The sequence below is a fragment of the Drosophila biarmipes genome, chromosome 3L (genome assembly GCF_025231255.1).
Source record: "Drosophila biarmipes strain raj3 chromosome 3L, RU_DBia_V1.1, whole genome shotgun sequence".
Classification (NCBI taxonomy): domain Eukaryota; kingdom Metazoa; phylum Arthropoda; class Insecta; order Diptera; family Drosophilidae; genus Drosophila; species Drosophila biarmipes.
The window spans coordinates 6,751,617-6,773,310 of record NC_066613.1 but is presented as its reverse complement, the minus strand read 5'-3'; the positions used below and the strand labels follow the sequence as shown (position 1 = coordinate 6,773,310).

Genomic DNA, 21,694 nt, shown 5'->3' with positions numbered 1-21,694 from the left:
TTAGGGTGTACGATTTTCCTTGTTACTTTTTATTAGTTCAAGTTGGTATTTTGTTTTTTTTTTTATACACTCTTGTGTTTCCTTCTTTTGTATACCATATACATATATATAGATTTTGTCGAAAGTTTTGTGGGCTTCGGTTGTAGAAAAACTTAAAAAGTTTCTTTAAAATATAAAGTTCTTGTCATAAAATTAAATACCTCTTTAAAGTTGTTTTAGAAAAGACCTAACTAAAAACTATGAACATAGCACATTGTAAACATGTTTGTGTAGTGCAGCCATAAATATTGTATGGTATGTTTATAATATAATAATAGGGGAATATTAGCTTGTTAAATAAGAAAAATGGATTTACAACTAGGGGGAAATTCTAGCACATGATATATGGATCTGGGTTCGGCCACTTCTTCCCTTAAACATAGAATTAAACTCAGTTTGGCTTGCAAATTGCCCTTTACGTTATGTAATATGGTTGCTTGGTTAGCTTTCGTGTTGTACATATATATGTAAACATATATATATAATATTATGGTTATCTTACGACTATATGGACTCTTATCTGCCCTTATTCATGTTGCATCTGCACTCGATATAAGCTTTAACAATTATGGTTGCCGCGCGGGCCAAAATAATATAAAAAACAAAAACTACATTTATCAGCATAGCTCAAACTATTTACATTGGACAGTTTTGGGGACTGAGAACGCCGGAAATAATGTGTGGGTGGAGTTTAAATTATTTGTCGGTATGTCTATGAATGGATAGTGTAGTTTTTGTTTCAATCACATGTTTGCACTCCCAACGAAAATGGTGAATAACTTAAGGAAATGTTGTTGATGTTGTGAAGATTGCCGGTGCTTCATGGTTGGAATAAAGCTCTTTCTGCCCAAATATTTAAGCATTCTCATCGGTCACGTAGATGTAGCCATGCTGCTGCAATATGCTCAGACGCTTCTCGACGGCATCGCGATCTTTTGGATAATGAAGAAACAAATTAATAACTTATTGAGTATAATAGTATTGTTCTCTTTGGACTTACATTTGTTCAGCAGCATTTTGTCCTGCGGATGGTTGCACTTTTGCACCAGCGAATGCAGCAGAATGTGGGCGGTGTTGTACCGCTCGAAGCAGTTCTTGGTGTTCTTCAGGAGCTCATCCAAAGCAGCTGCCTGGCACTATTGGGATATAAGAATATAAATTAATAAGAGCATTTTAGAAAAGGAGTAAATATTTCCTTACCATATCCAAAGCGTAATCGTAGAGAATCTTGTCCGCCGTAATGTTAAATGCATTCGCCTTCTGCAACAGACCGCTGCCATTGAGGCGCTTCGACTCGAACAGCATGCTCCTGTACTTGGCGTTCATGGTGAGCAAAGCTGGGGGTAAGCAACATGCATTGTCGACTGCAATTATTGATTGAGGAGCTCTTTCACTCACCATTCTTCACATTGGACGACGGCTTCAGCTGGCCGTTGCGCAGCTGCTGGGAGGCCAGATTCATGCCGGACGAGAGAAGCTGCAGCCCGCGGACGAGCAGCACTAGGCGCTCCGCCCGCTTGCAATGTTCCGGTGCGTGTGGCGGTATTTGCTGAGCATCCGCCGCTGCCGCTGCTGCCGCCGACTGACTGCCAGCCACCATGAGCGTGGAGAGCGGTGCACACCGCGAGTCGGCCACCTCCTGAATGCAATCGGTGAGAGCCAGCACGAAGTTTAGCTTGGACAGAGTCTCGTTGTGCTCGCGATCCATCAGCGTTTCCTCCGAAAGCTCGGGGGCCTGGAATGCATGGGGTTCGCCACCACCGCCGGCTCCCGTGTCCAGCAGGCTGTGTAGCCCGCCGGTGGCCCCCAGTTCGGGCAGAGTGAAAGCTCGCGGTCCCAGCATATGGTGCTGGTTATTATTGTCCGATCCACTGCCCGCCGAGCCAATCGATCCCAGAGATCCCGGAGCCACAAGCATCGTGGGACTGCCCAATGTGGGCAGCTTCGTGAGCGCTGCGGACGGCAGAACTGGGGAGCTGTTGCCACTCCGGCGCAACGGCGACTGCGAGTGTCCCGGCGACACCTGCCAGGTGCTCGGAGCATGCGGCGGCGGTGTCTCCGACAGCGATCCTCCCGAGGCGGAGCGCATCCGCGTGGGCGGCGTTCCAATGGCAAACTGCACCGCCGGCGGCGAGATCGAGTTGATGTCACTGCTCACACTGCTCTTGCGCTGATCCGGTCGCGGCTGCTTCACGCTAATGGGCTGCGATCGGGGTATTTGCTGGCCTCCCAGAGTGGCCACCGTCAAAGGTCCGGAGCCCTGCCTGGCCGGGGAGCTGGCCGGGTTGTTGGCCACCTGGCGACGGGCCGGAGCCGGCACTGGCTTGGGCTCAGAGATGGGCAGACTGCTGGGGCGTGGCGGACTGGATTGATTTTGTTGCGGCTGTGGACGCTGGCCACCGGAAGCGGGCTGGGCTTGGACTTGGGCTTGGGCCTGGGCCAGACCCTGACGCTGGTCCTCCGGAAGGTTCTTGGGCACCAGCACAAAGTCGTCGGAGTCCTCGTGGGAGCTGCACGATCCGCTGTTGTTCTCGCTGTCGCACAGCACGCCCACGTTGGTGATGGTGGCACAAATGGCCGGATTTGCCACTACGGACACTAGAAAACAATTACAAATTAGTGAAGCAGTTTACTTTTCTTTTGTTAAATTAACACACAGATGTAAGACGAAGCTCGAATGCTAATTTCTATGCTTCCCCAACTAATTATCACTCCTTTAAGGTATCGTTCAACTGAGGCAGCTTATGTATATGTATACTCGCTTAATAATATGCAAATAAAATAAAATATATAAGGAAGAAAAAGATTTTGGGACTATAGAAATAATCTTGATTTTGGATTGATTCAATTCAATCTTTAAAAATACAAACAAATTACAAAATAACTAAAAATGTTTTCGAAATATTTAAATTGTCCATCTTTTTGAATGAAGCTAATAAAAATAGTGCCGATTTTGTCGCATTTCGAAGGACACCCACCCGTATTCTCCTCCTCCTGGGCCTCCTGCTCCTCGCGCTCCTTCTGCTGCTGCTCGGCCAGCTTGACCAGCTGCAGCTCCTGCTCTAGCTGCTGCTGCAGGGGGCTCTTGGCCTTGGCAGGTGGGGTTCCGCCCAGCGGTGGCATGTCAACTGCAAGAACACCACTCTTAGAGACTCGCCGCCGCAGGTTGGCTGCTTGGCTTGGCTCACCTGGCGACGCGGCCGCCTTCTTGCCCAGAAGGAAGCGGTGCACAAAGAAGCTCTCGTACGAGATGCGGTCCTTGGCGTTGCGGCGCAGCAGGCACAGCAGCAGATCCCTCAAGTCTGGCGACACGCCGCTTGGAATTCTAAAAATGAACAGTCTGAATAATGTCCATTGGTGGTTGGCTTGGGAGGGGATCTTACTTTGGTGCCAGGTTAGCATTCTGCTCGTAGTAGAACTTCAGTTCGTTGGGCGTTTGTGCATAGAATGGCGCCTTGCCAGTCAGACACTGGTAGACAATCGTTCCCAGCGACCAGAGATCCGCCTTCGAGTCGTACTGCAGCGACATGATAACCTCGGGAGCCTGTGGATACACAATATATGCATTATTCCCTCTTCTTGTGGGGTGGTGATGTTGTCATTACCATATACATGGGTGAGCCGCACAAAGTGGCTGCCATGGCGCCCTCGTTAAGAAAGCGCGCAAACCCAAAATCGGCTGTAATAAAAAGGAATTTAAAAAGCTTATTACTTAATACGAGGTACTTAGGGTAACGAAAGTTTATAGCCCCAAACAACAGTCACAAAAAAGTAAAGATGTCGCAAGAAGTGACAGTTTCTTAGATAGTCAAAACTTGTTTTACATTAATACATTTTTTATGGCTTAAACTTTAATGGGTTTCTGGGTATGTAGTCTATGATTTGAGATAAAACTTAAATTTCTTCAATTTTTTTTCTCGGTATGTGACTCACCTATTTTCAGGGTTATTTTCGATGGAGCTGGCAATGTCTTGCCGTAATTGTGCGATAGCAAAATGTTTTGTGGCTTGAGATCACGGTGCACAATTCCTTTGGTATAAAGTGCCTTCATAGCACCAGCTGGAACAAGGAGAAAGTCAAGTTAAGTCTTTAGCAAAAACTATTCGAACATTCTTGTTTTATTAGTTTTCTTCGTCTTGGTGTGGTTATAATTTAGAAATTAAGGATCAGTTTTAATCCGGCAATCTTTCAATCTCACCTAGTTGCACGAGAAAGAGTCTTACGGTATCCTCGCTCAGCGTTCCCTTAACGCTCAGATAGTCCGCCAAGTCGCCTCCGTTGCAGTACTGTAAAGAGAAAGTGGCACAGAAAGAGTGAGTGGACTGCACATAGTAAGTGGAAAATCGAATTAAGAGAGCTCCTTCCCCGAGCACGAGTCAAGAGATCAGCGCGCACATAAATCTTCTGGGACCCCAAAGACCCCAAAGCAATGTGCGACCCATGCAAATGAATTAAGTCCAATCAGTGCGAATCGCAGGAGTCCCGAGATTCAGTAGGGCTTCTTCCACTCAGATGAGCTTCTTTTGTCATAGAACACCACAAGGTCAAAGCGAATATGATTTATGGCAATTTTCTGAATCAAGAACTAGAATTAGCGAAATGTTCGTCAGCCAGCTGCCCTCCCTTTGTCGGTTATCCAACAAAAGATCAGTTCCGGTTTAATTCCGCAGATGAAAAAAAACGAGTTAGGGAAAATATTTGTTGAATACTTAGGATATAATCGAATACACTCAGACACTCATAATGAACTGGTTTTCAATGTGCAAATATTCTGAATATAGTTCTGAGTACCCACTTGAGCAAACCCATTTTTAAAATAACATCTGAATGATCTGAAACATCCAATAAAGTGTGACTTATGGTTTTAGGTCTGTAAATTAATAAAAGAATGTATTAAATCTAATTAAAGAGCAGGAAATACTACTAATCAGTCGAGTTAATAAGCTAGGATTACTTTTCACTTTGGGTCATCCTTTTCCAAAGAATTCTCGATTTCGCTTTCACTTTAAGGTCCGAAATATTGGTTTAGTTATTTCCTAAAATGTAAGTACCATACAGATTACGTCATGGGAAGAAGCTCAAATACATTTTATTCATTTCCTAAGAAATTGTATATAACTCTAAGGTTTTCAGTTCGAAAATTAACTCTTCAAGCAACCCTCGTCGGAAGGTAAATTAAGAGAGCCCGTTGAAAAGTAAATTAAGACTCTCCGAAACGCCGTTATTTGGCCTGAGCAAGTTGCCAAAAAGGATTTGCTATTCTGACCTTGGAGGCGCCAATAAAGACATGACCACACTGCCGAGACCGGGGAGCAGTGTGTGCAGCGAACATTTATGGATTTTTGTTCTCCATGAGAAACTGCATGGACCACTTACAGTCTAATGGGCAAACAAAGCCAGCGATGGCAGCGGCAACAACAAGATTGGGCAATTAAACAGCCAAATTGAAATGACAAAAGATTTCACTCCATCGCGTTTTGAAAAGCGAAAATAAAAGCCCAGTGGAGGAGCGGAGGAGAAGAACATTGAGCAAGTCATTGACATGTAAAGTGACATCAGGCAATGGCAAGCACCCATAAATATAAAAGTAAAAGTCCGAAAGAAGTGGGAAACAATCGCTACATGGGTTTTACGCTTCCCGGGGCTTTTAACATCTGAAATGCATGCAGAGCCAGACGGAATTTTAAAATTATTTCCATTTCCCGGCAACAAGTGCGCATGAGTCAGCGGTTATTGGAAAATGCACTTGCGTAATTAGGAAACACTCGGGCTTCTCTGTCGTCAAAGCAGCTCTCGCAAGGAGAGCTTGCAGTTAAGAGAAGACTCTCTTCGGGCCGCGGTCTCTCGCTTCCCCGAGCTCGCTGCTTCTGCGGCTCCGCAGCTCATTTTCAACCCGACGCTCGACCGAATCACATGTTGCCGCCCAGCAAGGTCCAAGAAACACAAAGTTAGCTAACTTCGCGGTGAACCACAGACCCAAAGTTACAATCGTAACAGAACGCCCAAGTGCTGTCCCCAAATATCATCTCAAAAGCGACGCGAGTCACTCCGAGCGAAGGCAATGGACTAAAGGTCAACATTCTAGGCGATAAAAACACGCTCCTACATTGTTCCCAGTAATCACAGCACAAAGCCCAGGGACGGAATTAAAACAAGAGTTTAGCTCAGTAATCGGCGGATCAAGTGGTTCTCATTCAAATGCTCAAACAAACTTATCACTCGAATCACGTACTTAACTCGACCGCAGTGATTCAGCCCAGCGCTTCATTTTCCCGCAAATTATGTAAATAAACTGAGGAGGACACTATCTGTTGTATCAAAAGACAGCCCGACTCGCCAGTCGAAGCAAAGTTCGTTATGATTGACACTAGGCTTCTTAATCTGACAAGTGTGAAATGAATTTTATAAAAAAGCAGCCTGTGCCCATCTTTCAAATAGTATATACTCGTGCACGGTCAACAATATTCGTGGCCTACCCTGAACCATACATAACTTTCTACTCTAATCGAGTTTAGCTGACTCGAGTGAGTGCTGACTCACTATTAGTTTAGGTATTCAAAATTTACAAAAATAAATATGTTGTACCCTCACTGGAGCCTAAGAGTGCGAATGTACATATTCTTGTAGCAATAACATAGTGACCATTCTAAGACAAACAAATGTTTTAACTGCTGGTTAGTAATATTAATATGACATTTTAATGGAGACAATATAGTAGAAACCCCCATAAACTTGTTAATATCAATAGTTACCTTTGTCAAAGTAAAGTGAAAAACGCGAGCAGAGAGAACACAACTTAAATATTAGCAACTGATAAGATTGCCTCAGCACATCAAAACATTAAACTAAACATGGATGACCAGAAGAGAGAGATAAAGGGAGAGAGATAGCATTGCGGCTTGCTCCCCACCGACGCTCTCTCCGCTCACACACACCTGTGCGGTCAGGCCACCGATTGCAGGCCAATTTTTTGCTCATTTGAGAACCGACGGCGAGTGGAAAAGTGGTGCGAGCGGAGCGAAAATCCGTTTTTAAGGCAGAGGCAAACCGGCAAATGCAATCAAACAAATACTCACTAATATAATTTCGAAACCGAAACAGAACAACATTAAAGTGCAAAGTGAAAAGAAGGCGAAATAGGCGCCTGAAAAATTAATAAAATCTATTTTCAGCTCGCAAGTTTCCGAACGACTTTGGCGAATACACAGAAAATGAAATGAAATCCCAAAGATAAACACAACCATCGGTGAAACAATCATAATACTAAACAAACAATAAACCATAATGCACGTGTACTACAAGTTTGGACTACTGCTGATATTTCTGCTGAGCGTAAGGTAAATCAAAACCGACCCCAATAAATATTTACAGATATTGCATTGGATTGCATTAAGCAGACAATTTGAAATTCTCATAGGGCCGGAACAGCAATACATTTATTTAAATGGTACCTGCAGAAAACCCTGCCGAAAACGTCTGGGGAAGGAAGGGGCAAGGTTTCCGTTGAGCAACATTCGTAATGATTAATTCACCCGAGTCGAAATAACGACAGGTGAACCTGAGCCACGGGACTTTGACCCCCTCTGCTGAGATATCAATGCCGAATGGAACACTCACGCACGGGGTTATAAAAAGCAACTTTTATTGATAGACCACGGCAACAGCGCTTAATTGCCGCTGATTATATATTGTGTGCGCGAATTTACACTCGCCTAATCATATCGCATAATCTGATAAAAACAATAACAACGCCCCTTGGCCCGATAATTTATGCCGTTCTTCCCTATCGAGTTTGTTTGGTCAGCGGTTCGGGTTCCTCAAGGAATATCGAACCAACAGCAATGCCATTGCAGAGAAATTTACAATCCGGATGTCTTTCCTTCGTGGTAACACCCATTTACGCCTCACATTTGCCTTTAGCTTATATAGACTTTGAGAGAACAGTTTTTCCAGTGCACTCAAGCCATTTCTGCATTGATGTTCGGCCTTCTCCGCCCGATTCAGCCACTTCGAATCAAATGTCACAGTAGAGTGCGCCGCTTCCGATTTTAGTCATTGCGTTCAAGTGGCCAGGGGAGCACTGCGACCAGGTCGTCGTGCCCAGTTACAATTTAGAGACACCTCGCCACGCACGTTAACTTGGGTGAGCTGGGGCTTGAAGGCGATTCGGCTACGTTCGACAAATATATCATTACTGTCCGGTAGGCACATACCAATAAATGCAATACTGATAGCAATAAGCACTTCAAGGGACCGCACACTGGGAACCGCAGTTTGCTTAATCAAGTCGCTTACTCCATCAAATTAGGCGCTTTTATGGTCTGACGAGGGTCTCCGCCAATCACTGAAACTTCATTCAACAGTCACGCAATTGAAGGGAATCCTAAATGGAGGCTTTAAGACCCACTTGAACTTCTCTACCGAGCAATTCCCCCCGTTTCACACATCCCCACTACAACTGAAGTCGCCTAAGCAGGATAACGAACGATTTAGAATCAGACGAGCCCAGTCAAGAGGGTTAAAATCACGGGGAAAAACAAAACATAAAAGTGAGAGTACGAAATCGCAAACTAAAACCTGTCAGGTTATCTCTTTGCCATGAAGTAAACTGGTTTTCAGTGTTTTTCTACTGAAGTATTTACAGTGAGCTGCAGAAATGTAAGACCAGAAGAAGCAAACTTGAGGCAAGGAAGAAGGGGAGTTTAAAAAGTTACTCTCCCACACTTCTAGTAAATGTAAATATTTAATAAATTTGGCTTTTTAATTGCACTTCATTGTTGGATTGATTGCACCTTAAGTGCATCATTAAATAGCAACTTTTTTTATTAGTTACTCTTGCTAAGCTAAATGCTGTCAGTTTGAGAGCTAGTATCTTGTCGCTAGCTGTGTAGAGCAAAACCTATGGTCTGCTCACAAGCATATGTGGGTACATTCATTCATGCTCTTCCGCGGAGCAAACATAAACAAAAGCGTATAATGATTGCGGGGAAAACGAACGTTTCTGTGTGGCGATGGCGTGGCTATGACAAAATAGGTCAAGAGCGTTTTCAGGACAAATTGGCGAGGTGTGTTCGCCTCCAAGACGTGAGTGATGTAAGCACGTTCTGCCTAGAACAAGCCGTCTAAAGCCAAATATTGAGAACTTCGGGCTTTTGGCAAGACCACTTTACAAATTTGTCGCGTAATTGCTCTATCAGAAATGCGAATCAATTTGCAATGTAATTGCCCTGCGTTTTTCCTCTTAAGTAATGCCAGTGGATTTGAAATTCAACGCTTTGTAAGGAATAGATCAGAATTGGATATTGTTCGACTGCTGCGCTTTTTAACGAGCAACTATTACTTTAAATTATTTTTCCAGCATTAGCCACACCAATGCCGCCCCAGCGGGCAGTGAGGAGTCCAATCGCTCGCTCAGCGCCCCCGAGGACTTTGACTATGGCGACGACGATGATTACAGTGATGTAACGACAGGCGAGGAAGCGCCCGAGACAGCAGAAAATAGACTGATGCCACTATCATCCTCCACATCGACCACCACCACCTTTCGACCAATATTTAGTGAGTGAAGTTGAACGGAGGAAAGAAAAGAGCTGAGAGGAATTACTTCACAGATATACCCCGACGCAGCAACCATGTCCTGGAGCCCAGTTGCCCGCGCAACTGCCTCTGCCTGGAGGACTTCAAGTTCGTCCAGTGTGCCAATGCCCATTTGACCCATGTGCCCCTGGACATGCCCAAAACGGCGGCCATCATCGACCTGAGTCACAATGTGATCGCCGAACTGCGGCCTGAGGACTTTGCCAACCTGTCCAGGGCGGTGGACATCAACCTGAATCACAACCTGATCAGCCACATAGACAAGGAGGTAGGTGCTTCAAAAAGACATAAATAATTATTTAAAAAAAAACTCTTCGTTCTAAACAATTGTATTTACAACTCAGTATTTTCCTTAAAATGTAATGAGACTGTTTATATTTTTAGGTCTTCCAAGGCTCGGAGCGCCTGCAGCGCCTTCGTCTGGCCAACAACCGCCTCACCAAAATCGACCCCGACACATTCTCGGCGGCCAAGGAACTGAACCTCCTCGACCTGAGCAACAATTCCATAGTTCAGCGGCTGGACGGCTCCTTCCTGAACCAGCCCGACTTGGTGGAGTTCAACTGCGCCAACTGCAGCTGGACGGAGCTGCCGGAGCAGACGTTCCAGAACATGAGCAGCCTGCAGGTGCTCCGCCTGAGCAGGAACGATTTCAAACAGGTGAGAGTCGGGCGCCACAGTGCGACAGCGTTGCTATCGTCTATCGAGCTATCGGGCAATCGCTCCGCCGATAGTTGGCGCAGCCCCAAACAGCTGTGTTTGCCCCACAAACTACACATACGGTTGTCCCGCTCTCGCTTTTTCGTTCCGACAGCAAATCAATACGAAAGCTTTCTCGCCGCTAACAAAAATAATTAAGCTGAAGCTGCCGGAGCTGGAGCAGCAGAACATCGAGGAGCTGTGCGGCCTGCTGTCCTCCATCGACACGATCGGCTTCCCCCACTTCGACATCAGCTGCTACGAGTTCGTGCTGGGAACCCCCTTCAACGGCAGCCTCATTTACCCCACGGAACCGCCGAGCAAGGGGCTTCCGGGTCTGCCCGTCGTGGCCACCAGCACTCCGAAGCCAGTGACTTCCACGCCCGCACCGCCAAGAAGTGGTGAGCCGTCTCTATAACAATAGTTCCCGCGAAACAGTGCAGTTTGCTAACGTGGCGCCCCTTTTTTCCTACCTCTAGCCAACCGCAATCGGGGAAAAATGGAGAACAGCACGGAGCTGGCTAAGGCCGGGATCCTAACTGCCGCCACCAACACCAGCGGAGTGGCCGTGGAGTCGCCCGCCGAGAGCAAGACCAACCAGGTGGAGATCTCCCCGGAGGCCATCAACACCCTGCTCATCTGTGAGTGCTTCTCTGCTTAGGATCGCAGTCTTATGAGTACCTCCAACTACCATTGGTCACTTTCAAAGCTAGTTTGGAGTCGCAGAAGTATCTTTCTCTAATTAAAACTGGTTTTGGGTCGTTTACGAACTCCACTTTAAATGAGTATCTCACAAAAACACTAAGCTTAGGGACAGATGTACGTCAGTTCGAAAATGCAAACTTAAGTGCTTACTTTTAACTAGTTTTTCAAATGCAAAGCCACTATCCCTGATAAGAACTGATTATAATGCACATTAGCAAGGAAATGTGACACAAATGGTCGTAGGAGTCACAATCTTTGATAATAACTTAACTAATTTGTCTAATATTTCAGGCATCATGGCTTTGGCTGTGATTGGCATCGTCATCGGCCTCATTTGCCGCAAGGATATTGGCGGCATCAAGACCAAGTGCTGCCGCACTAGCAAACCAGAACCAAAGGATCAGGTGCATCCCACTGAGGAGATACCATTGAATAAGCTAGCCTAAGAAACCCTTGCAAAAACCAAAACAGTCAGCGAAGAGAAGTGAATCCTATCCTCCAGTTTTGAGAACAAATTCCACTTGCCGGCATTTTTATAGATCATAAATAGGTGTACGTGTATGTTTGTGGCTAATTAGTTAACTACTTTGACTCCGGTTTCTCCTGTTTGCCCGCACAACTGCTACCAAGAAATGAACTCCCCGAATCCGCTGTTAGACTCTAGTTGTTAGTGGGGGTAGGAGTCGCCTAGTCGCCTAGCGTTCTGTTCATCAGGGGAACTAGGTAAATGGGATCCCATCCAAACTCCAGCACTGCTCTAGTTTTAGATCCAAAAGAAATTTCCATCGCACACTTAAATTAATGTAACCCTTAGCCGTAGACTTTTGCCAAAATACAATAAAAGTAATTATTGTACATAGGAAAGAAGAACCCATGAGTTTGTATGATTTATAATATGGACTTAAGGTGCGCATGTGTGTAAATGGCTAGGTGAGTAAGTAGCACTTTCAAATAAGCGGGGGCATGTTTACAATGCAAAACTGTTCAAATCTCCCTGAAACATAGCTCCAGGTAACCTTGATTGCTGGCCCACCCCATGCTATCGCACACCTAAGCTCAGACAACCGAATTGAGCGCCGAATAAACACATCGTAAAATATTGGCAAGATAAATAAACAAATCGGACGAACCAGAAGCAGCCAGAACGGTGGGAAAAGCGGGATGGGATAGCACGTGGCCGCAGAACCAATAAATATTCATCAACAACACGAAAACGAGCTGATTACAACCCGGGGAGCGGACTCCTCCGTCTCCCTGGTGGCAAACACATTAGAATACAAAGCAAACAAGGCGAACGGGGCCAAAGTCAGGCGATCGAATATGTACCAACTACAATGGGCAGCAGATGAATCGAAACACTCCCTATCGCGGTTCTACCCCCATCAGCCATACTCTGCTCCACCTATGTGTGTGCTACGATGTCATGCCATCGTGTGGCCACAACAATGGGGCGTCGGCGACACACTAAACACAAAACAAAAAACTAGAGATTCGGCTTTCGATAGAAACTATTTTGGAAACACACTTCCCCTCGGTTTAAACTACTTTGAAAGAACCCACTCGTTAAGAACTTTTTGTTAAAATTGGCCCAACATTAGAAAGCAACATTAAACTTGAATCTGTACTACAAATGTTTCAATAGACTCTGTGTATATATAGTCTGTACTTTAAATTAAACATAAAAAAATTAAAAGTCCGTAGAATCAGGAAATATTATACCTTTGTACTAAATTATTATTTCGCCGCCCTGTATAAGAACTCACCTAATTCCCGCTGGCAAGGGTATTCATAAGAAAACAACCCTATCCAATCTTATCAGTGAAATGCTAGCCAAAAGGAAGCTAATTCCCGTGCCACGCGCATTTGACCTAATTTCAAGATAATAGACTGTGTACAAACACTGAGCGCTAAAAGCCTGCAAACACCTGTAACCCAAATTGAGTTGAACAAACTTGAGGTTAAAAACCAATGTATATAGGTATCCAATGCTCTCTTGAATTGTAAATTAACAATATGCGTATTAACGAAAAGAGAAAAGCAACAAAACAAAAAATATATAGGGAAAGCTAGCAGTAAGAAGAAAAGTGGTGTACCATCTAGTGTTGGGATTATAATCAGACGGATTCTTGTGCAGCCAACCCGTTTAGAATAACAAGAATTAGATTCAACATTATATTATTAGACTGTATTGTTCAGAATATATAATTCTTCTTTTAAGAACTGTAAAACTTTTAGCATGTTCCCTGAGCTGTCAGCTGAAGTGCAAGCATTTCAATCGAGTGCATTAGTGAGTAGCAGCCGTTCGGCGCAAATCGCTTTTTCCATTCTATTCTTACTTTATTTTTGTTTACGAATTCATTTCGCAACTTCCGCAATTAATGGCGTAGCATTTTGGTCAAGAGAAGGAGGTCTAGAGTGGGTGGGGGCGGGGACTCTTGGGAAGGGGAATGACGTTGAGCTGGTCGACGTGCACTTCGCTTTGCACCTCCCATACGATATCATCCAAACTGACTCACACGTTTTAGCCACAAAAGCATTAAATATTTATGAAATTCTCGCTTCGCTATGCGGCTACTTTAATGTGGTTTATCGGCGAACTCACCTCCATGACCAGGCTGACGCAATCCTGGGACTCCTTGCAGTCCAGCAGGGCCACCACATTCTCATGGTGCAGCTCGGTGAGCTCCTTCAAGATCTTGATCTCCTTTCCGAGCAGATTCTGGGTCTTTAGTTGTCCCTTCTTCGTGATGCACTTGATGGCCACCGGCATGTGTTTCTGCAACAGAGGAGGGAACCATTTCATTAATATTAATCAAGGGTTACTCACTTCAAAGTCATCGAACGGCCGACCCCATTACAAATGAAAGTCAGCGGAATGACTCAATTTATTCGCATGGGAATTTAATTGACACAAAACTGGCAAAACAAAATACTGTGTGTATTAACATTTCCCATTTTGAATTTGTTTTGAAATCGACCACAAAGAAATGTTGAAATAATGTGAGAATTAAATAAACATTTAAATTAACCAAATAATAAAACCGTTTATGGGTCATTTGCCTTTGTTTCTTTTGTTTTGAACCGGGTATAACATTGTTACTATTTTAGAATAATCATTATTCTTATGGTTTATTTTTTTTTTTAAACAACAAAACTAACTTTTTTTAAAGATTTTAATCTTTACGAAATATAAAATACTTAAGCAATACTCATTCAACTAAGCTAGACTTAATGAGAATCGCATAGAAAGGTAGTTGGCTTCATTTCAATTTGTCATTAAAGGCAAAAATAATGTTCCCAATGAAATTGGGAAAAAATAATCAGGAGTAGTTTATAAACAAATGTAAATCATCGACCCTAGTTAAATATTTTCGTTTCTAGGTTTTTGAACTCTGCCTTTGTGGGAAGCTCTGAGTCCCCATGGAGCGTGCCTCCTTTTATCTAAACCCGATAATCTTTGCATACAGCTGCTGCCACAATTTGCCTTCCAAATGTTTACATTCTCCTTGAGCAAATGTCTTTGGCTCGCTGCAATTAGCAGGCAGTGAAAACAGGGAAATGCGAAAAATGCAAATCCCCGTTTTGAGAAACGAGGGCCCCAACACGTCGGAGGGTCTCGCTCGGTTAAATGTTATTATTAGATACGCAAAAACGCATTCAACCGGCGGCGGACAAAAGGAGCAGGGGCAGGTCCGTAATTGCGGTGAATAAGATTGTTTACTCGAGCGCTCGAGTGACGAACTTGGCCGGGACTTGCAGTTAACAGCAGACGGACGGGCCGGGTTTGGTTAACCGGTTGAATCGCCCCACTGATAAGGCCGACGTCGTTAACTGCGCCCCCTGGTCCCCTGACTGTCGACTCCCCCGGATGTGGTCACCTTATTTGCCATTAACTTAGCAGGTGACAATGACTCTTTGTCTGTGTTTGCTCTTTCCGCCGTCTGCCCCTGGCTAAGACTGAAGACAAAAGACGAAAGTGTAAATTTAAACAAGTTTGCCACTACAAGGGAGCTCACCTCGCACAGTGCTTAGTCTGGTAGGTACGGACGGGGATTTATCCTATTCACTTAATGATTTTTACGCATATTGTTTTGTAACGTTATTGTAGCTTGGCATGTATCTCTGCCCATGTTCCTCCGCAACAAGCACAGTGTGACTCTTAGCATTAACTGCTCATTAAGGATCGACAAATTGACAAGTTAAACATATATACCATATTTCAAAAAAGAATCTTTCGGATAATTTTATTAAATATTCAGTGGCAGATGATACTTTTGGATTTCAGCCTGCCCATGTAATATGATTGTTATGTAGTTGGTATACCCTCCCAACACACAACTACTGGGTGTAGATAACACTAGACATTCCATAGGTTTCCCCTTAGAATATCGGATCACCTCAGCCGACGTTCACGCGTTGTTTGAATGGAAATGATAATCGATATGTTCCCTCCAAGCGCACTTAATCTTTTGCTGTGCATCCGCAGATGTATTTTTATAAAATTTGCATTTTTATTTACTCTTGTTGGGTAAACTGCAATGAATCAAGCAATTCCTACAGCTTCTGACCGATAACAGAGCCCCTGCACTTTTGTTTGTTTGCGGCAATCTTGAGCAGAGTTCAACTTCATCTGTTGCCAAGCATCTGCCGTGTTTAATGGGGTATGACCTGTGACTCTCGCGAGATTACAGAAGGCAACTGGACCAGGTCAGTGAGAAAAGATTAAGTGATTAGGTGCTTAAGCAATAGGATGGTTGGTGAGTGTATAAAGATACATATGGAAGGAAGGGATCATAATGAAAATAGGTATAACACACCCTTTCTTCCGTTCATTACACATCTACCTTCTTAAAGTAACTGTTCAAAACCCAATAAACCCGAATGAAATCCATATAAGTACATTTCAATTATATTTGGCACTTTACGTCACTGCATTATACTCTGTTTACCTTCTAGTCTAAGATAACAAAGCGCCAGAGATTAGATTACCCATAAAAACAATTGCGGACATGGGCGGCGGAAACCAAGCAGTTCTTGACCCAATCACCTCAATCATCCAAGTGCAGGCGGAAACTGTGTCAAAAGCGAATGGGAAAGTTGCCCCACACAGCTGGTCTGGGGAAAACGGAAAATCGGAGACGAGACCTCCGAACCCGGGGATCTCTGCAAGTCTTCAAGCCACGGGGTGCAGCATTAGGTTTGATATTTCTTCAAAACCTCACCCAAAAAACGAAAAGGTTCAACGAACTGGGAGGCTCGATAAGGCAAGGCAATTGGATGTTTTGCTGGGGGGTTTAGGTGCATTGCCCCCTCAACTAACAACAAGAAAGGAAAACATTTCTTTTGGCCAAAAATAGCTGGCGAAAAAGATAATAATTGCGCAGAAAATGCGAGAAAGAGTGGAAAGAGCCAGCGATAAATGCGATGGAAAAAGTGCAGCACATCATCGTAGGCCAGGCCAAAGTATCTGATGGATACAAACAACTCCAACTGGTTTGGCGGCTGAAAATGTATCTGCTCACTGCCGCAAACTTTGCAAACAGATCGCGGAAATTCTCAAATGTTTCTGCGACGCAAATGTTTTATTTCATTAGCGCATAATTCATGCCCGATCAAATCACCACTCAGCCGGCTAATTTATATAGAATACCGCCGATCTGGAGCTGAACGAGACAAACTAGTTTGCGTGAGAAACGCCTGGGCTAATATCATATGCCGAAAGATGTCTGTCGGCATATACTGAATAATTTGAGCGTTAATCCCGATTGGTTTTGCTCTGCACGTGTTTAGCCTGTTGTTCCCCCATCACAAATTGGAAAGGCGATTTCGATTTAACAGAGCGAGTTTCTTTTCACCGAACTTCCGCATACTGAAATTGTGATTAAATGCGAGATGGATTACCAAACTCATTAACGAGGAGAAAACATTTACAAACTAATGTCAGTTGAAAAGAATTTCATAATTGATTTCTTATCATATGGAAGATCTAAACCATTAGTTACACTTCGTAGAAACAATTTACACGTTTTCCCCTAGGCGTATATATAATTTTGCTTATCATTTTTATAAGGGGCCTGTCCAGAATCTTCTGTGTATAGTAAAACTTTTTGAATCCCTATAACCCCGAGGGGTTTTGAAATGTAGACGATTAGAAAAAGCACCTATCTTGCTTTGTAGACTTTTTCGAGACGCATTTCCACAGACAAATGCAACAAAATCAAATGCAAATTGCCATTGCATTTCCACTATGGACAAACAAAACATATGAATATGCACATTGCGCAATGCCAGGGGGGAAGAGGGGCTCTGAAAATACAATAAACATTACACGCTTAGAACGTAATTTTTGCATGATTCCGCCGCCGACAGCTTATGCAATTGGCGATAAAACGGAGCGTTCGTTCGGTGAAATATGGAAATGGAAACACGTGTCGTCTGGATATCCACATGCCAGCGTATCCGCCAGATACAGATTGATGGATTCATTCATGGCAAAGGGGAAAACTTCCAGACGCTACTTAGTGCCGCAGATGTTGTCGTTTATTTTTGGTTTCGGATTCAGATCCTCGGAGGAGGATTTCCTTTCCTACCCGCAAGTTCAAGTATCTTTCGGGTGTGTATCTTTCGTCGACTATTTTTAGCCAGTGTTCTGAGCACGTGCAGCGACAGATACTCTTTTGGAGACACAGATGCCAGGCACTCCGCGCCGCCTTGTCCTTCGAGCTGCTTAAGTAACCCAAGTGATTACGGCGACGTTAAGTCATGGAAAGAAATCGAAAACTGCCGGACCACGAAACCAGTTACTTGGAATGACCATAGAAGGAAAGACGCGGGAAGTGAACTGAGCTCAACCCGCATTCCGACTGTCGTCGAAGTGCGCTCAAGTGGAGGGAAACACTTTAGGAGACCTATCTAATGCTTAAGCGTTTTTAAAATGAATAATAAACATAAACACAGTGGAATTACATTGACCATTACATTTTATTACTTGTTAATTATTACTAGAACTGGTTGCTTTAATTTTAAATTAAAATAATATTTATTTTTTCGTTTCAAAAATGTCAAATGGTAATAAGTTAAAGAGTTTATTCATATGTACAGTGTACAAGGTACACACTTCCAAAAAGAATTCTAAATAAATATCACAACGAAATACAAAAGACACGCAGTAAAACCCATGAGATACCATGAGTAAAGATTTAAATCTGAAACAATTCGTTAAAAGTGTTTGTCTCTCAGACGTCACAAGGAATAAAGCAACTTATCGAAAGACACATACCTACTATTTGTTGAAGAAACACAATTATTTACAGACTACTTGGTGTTTCAATCAATTGATTAACGATCAGTGGCACGAACGAAAGGAGAAAAGCAAAAGATCTTCAGTAAAAGGGAGAGCGCGAGGCCACTAACGACAAATCCAAATTGACAGAGAGAGAGGGCCTTACATCACCAGAAAGAGACGACACGAACGTCTGGTTTACGTGTGAACCGACTTCTCCATTGTCATTGTTACTGCTGTTTTGTAGCTACTGTTGTCCCACTGCATGTGCAATTAATAATGCGATTTCATTTACCGACCAGACGAACTTGGGCAATTTAGAAAAACAAAGTGCACAACTGCGTTGATAAGAGCGTTTTCCCCGCCTGGCTGCACCAACAAAAATAAGAAAAATAATAATAAAGGAAAAACACTGAACGATAGGTGGATAAAATTGGCATAAATCGGCATAATCATACGGCCCCAAGGCTTTATATATTATGTTGGATCTGCGAAACAAACATATGGTGTAGGTGCGTGTTTTAATGGATACAGGAATCAGCTGATGCAATAACTGGCAGCTGTTTCGAGAAACTTTTCGTTCGAGCTTTTCACTCTGCGCGCTTCTGTTGTTTTGATTTGTTTTGCCTTTAACTTAATACGAAAACGAAACAAAAACCGTCGTTCACACTAACGACCAACAGTTTAGGATGTTTTTTCGCCCCAAATTTTCCTACTTATACCAGCTTCGATTTTTTATTGATAAAAGCCGCTTGACCTGCAGCATTTATTTGCCTAACTGGTTAGGCTGGTGACAATTAAAGAGGCCTATTATGGCGTTTATGTATGCACGATTTACGTGCAAGTAAAATGTTGTGTTTTCAAATATTCGCAGCACATTTTGCTGATTCTTGGCAAATAAGAGCCAAAGGTGTACGTTTTGCAATTAAAGCGTGCATTGCAAGTAGTGGGCAATTAAAAATCAGCAACGTTGAGAAAATGGGAATCTCTGGTGTCTGTTTACAACTTTGATTTGTTTACCTGGTAATCCCATCGCAATTTCTCAGCCCTTCGCTGCCCAAAAACGCGCCATTATTTTCATTATTTCTCCGACGACCCTGAAGTAGTTCAACACACTTCTAGCGCGCACATTTGTACATCTACCATACGCAGTGGTGCTTAAGTATTTCATTTGTATCGCCAAAAGAAATCGCACGTGCGTGTGGCTCCCAAATTTTGTTAGAATACCGAGGGTTTCGGCAGGCAGCCATGGAAAATAAACAAAACTAAAACGCAAATTTGAAAGAAAACAAAAAGTGGAGCCACGCCTGAACCCACAACAAAAGGGCTGTGATTTCGCCCAGCGATTTGATTGGGTTCGGTACAGTGGGTCGTATTCACCGAACTTGTTGATTCATACCATTAGGTTATTACACTACTACAATCTGGAATAAAAATGAGAACAATAAAGACTTTTGTAAAAGAATACATAATTATAAACAGTCTACTACTCAATACTTTGTATTTTTTTATGATTTAATTTTATTACAAGAATCTTGAAGCACAAAGCCGTTTAAAGAAAGTGCTTTTTATGTGGGTGACTTCAGCTAAAACACTGGTAATATCGTTTTGTTTTGTTCCGATGCTAATGTAATGGACTATTCTACAGAGTGATTTGTAGATTTGTATGTTAGTTTTAGGTCTAGATTGTATTAGAACTTGAACTGGAATTAAAAATAGAAAACATACTTTATAAACAACTTCTTTAGTTGCCTTCGTTCGAGCATTTAAATCAGTATCTTCATTAATTTCTTCCCCAAAATACTTTTTGATATTATACAGTAATTTTGAAATGTTTTTCAAACTGCGGTTTTTTTTAGTTCCCTACGTTTAAGACTTGTTTCAAGCACTTTTTTTGATAATATAGCACTACTAAATATCTTTAGCAGCGCACTATGATCAGCTGATTTTCGCTATATCTCCACAACCGCCGAGGGGCTTTTGGCACTCAACGATTTCTGCGTGTTCGCCTTTGACAATGGCGCATTGTTAATAACTTTGTGATTGTGTTATTTACAAATGCGACCGAGCCCCGCATTAAAACGAAAACAATAACAACGGATCAGTTGGCGCGGAAAACAGGTTAATAACATGACGGAATCGAGGTTTGGGGTTGTAAGTACACGACTTTTACGCTCTGAGGGGCGCCCTGCTTCTTACCTTGCGGTGACGTCCTTTGTAGACGACGGCGAAGGCGCCGTGGCCCAGCATATCCTTGGAGCTATATTCATATTCCCCGACAATATTCATCGCATGCGAGAAAGGGGGAGGATGCGACGCCTGGAAGTGCTGCTCTCTCTCTCTTACACCCCCTCGCTCACGCACACACGCTGTCTCTCTTCCACCTCTTCTCTTCCTTGCTTTGCCTTGCTTCCAATTGCAATTGTGGAAAATGGAAAATCAATTTCTTTCCCTTCAGCCAGCAAAAGTGGTCTTCTGGCCCTCGACGATCTCCGGGATTTTCACGTAACACCTCCGTTGGCTTTCCCGTCCGCCTGGCCAGTTGACAGTTATCGGGCACCACTCTAATTTCACTTGTAATTGAATTAAACTGTTCTTTTCCGTGTGCGATTGTGTCGGGTTTTCAGTGTGGTATTGCTTTTAATTTGCGGCCCACACTCGCATACGCACACACGACGGCAGGATGGATGGCACACACTCTCTCACACACACACGTCCGGTCCGCACAATTTCCTTCTGGTTCTTGGAAAATTTGCCTTCTTGGTCCCAGCGAAAAACTTTGCAAAACTCAATTTTCCAACTTCTTCGCGAGAGAGACAAGTGGAAAAAGGCGAGACGAAAACAGAACTAAAAGTAGAGGTGGGAAATGGGAAACATCGCTCAGTTTCTCGGTGTTGTTTTCGATTAAACGTAAGCAAACGTATGAAAACGTAAGCGACCGTAAGCAAACGTAAGCGTGGCTCGCAGGGGAGCTGCGGAAAGAAAAGGTAGGACCGCAGCCGAGCGGGCACTTTAAATACTCAAAAAATACTATTAAATACTATTCAAAAATCAATTACTACACAAATTCACACACAGAAATTATTACAATAGACTTTCTTATTTTGACCAAAAGGCAAATCATCCTCTAAAGCTTAGGCGATTTATTTAAGCTTCATTCAAGCCCATATTGACTTTTTTTTTTTTTTTTTTAGTCATAAAGCGACTTGTTAGGATCCTTTTAATATGACATGAAACAAATGATAGTGCTTTGGACAATATAGGCTTTTAAAAAAATAATGCTGATTCAAGTTTTTAACCTCTCGGAAATTCATTTTTCATTGGTTCATTACTGTTTGGTAGTAACATTAATAATTTTTCAATTCAATAAGG

At 43.2% G+C, this 21,694-nt stretch overlaps 2 protein-coding genes across 7 annotated transcripts; one reads left to right on the top strand and one right to left on the bottom strand.

The window, feature by feature from the left end:
- Positions 1 to 8: 8 nt before the first annotated feature.
- On the bottom strand, positions 9 to 21,181 carry LOC108035900 (serine/threonine-protein kinase unc-51). Of its 2 annotated transcripts, XM_017111660.3 has the most exons (12): positions 20,522 to 21,181; positions 13,643 to 13,816; positions 4,238 to 4,325; positions 3,973 to 4,098; positions 3,645 to 3,718; positions 3,423 to 3,583; positions 3,228 to 3,364; positions 3,018 to 3,167; positions 1,438 to 2,637; positions 1,240 to 1,376; positions 1,040 to 1,175; positions 9 to 971 (listed from the first exon to the last, which is right to left on the bottom strand). In XM_017111660.3, the coding sequence occupies exons 1-12, from the start codon at positions 20,609 to 20,611 to the stop codon at positions 895 to 897; spliced, it is 2,550 nt and encodes an 849-aa protein (XP_016967149.1). In that variant the 5' UTR covers positions 20,612 to 21,181; the 3' UTR covers positions 9 to 894. The 2 variants fall into 2 exon arrangements, with proteins under 2 accessions (XP_016967149.1, XP_016967148.1); XM_017111659.3 differs by having other exon boundaries at positions 3,018 to 3,364.
- LOC108035903 (slit homolog 3 protein) lies at positions 5,926 to 11,910 on the top strand. Of its 5 annotated transcripts, none has more exons than XM_017111664.3 (8): positions 5,926 to 6,111; positions 7,212 to 7,376; positions 9,398 to 9,597; positions 9,651 to 9,904; positions 10,021 to 10,296; positions 10,451 to 10,736; positions 10,815 to 10,976; positions 11,332 to 11,910. In XM_017111664.3, the coding sequence occupies exons 2-8, from the start codon at positions 7,324 to 7,326 to the stop codon at positions 11,484 to 11,486; spliced, it is 1,386 nt and encodes a 461-aa protein (XP_016967153.1). In that variant the 5' UTR covers positions 5,926 to 6,111; positions 7,212 to 7,323; the 3' UTR covers positions 11,487 to 11,910. The 5 variants fall into 5 exon arrangements, with proteins under 5 accessions (XP_016967153.1, XP_016967155.1, XP_016967156.1 ...); XM_017111666.3 differs by having other exon boundaries at positions 5,938 to 5,986; XM_017111667.3 differs by having other exon boundaries at positions 5,952 to 5,970.
- Positions 21,182 to 21,694: the final 513 nt, after the last annotated feature.

What these genes read in the sequence shown, in the direction of transcription:
- LOC108035903 (XM_017111664.3), top strand. Translation starts at nt 7,324, where the DNA reads ATGCACGTGTACTACAAGTTTGGACTACTGCTGATATTTCTGCTGAGC. An exon ending in CACCTTTCGACCAATATTTA is followed by an intron (nt 9,598 to 9,650) that starts GTGAGTGAAGTT and finishes ATTACTTCACAG; the next exon opens with ATATACCCCGACGCAGCAAC. An exon ending in TCAGCCACATAGACAAGGAG is followed by an intron (nt 9,905 to 10,020) that starts GTAGGTGCTTCA and finishes TTATATTTTTAG; the next exon opens with GTCTTCCAAGGCTCGGAGCG.
- LOC108035900 (XM_017111659.3), bottom strand. Translation starts at nt 20,611, where the DNA reads ATGAATATTGTCGGGGAATATGAATATAGCTCCAAGGATATGCTGGGC. An exon ending in ACAAAGGACGTCACCGCAAG is followed by an intron (nt 13,817 to 20,521) that starts GTAAGAAGCAGG and finishes CCTCTGTTGCAG; the next exon opens with AAACACATGCCGGTGGCCAT. An exon ending in AATGCTAACCTGGCACCAAA is followed by an intron (nt 3,365 to 3,422) that starts GTAAGATCCCCT and finishes GTTCATTTTTAG; the next exon opens with AATTCCAAGCGGCGTGTCGC.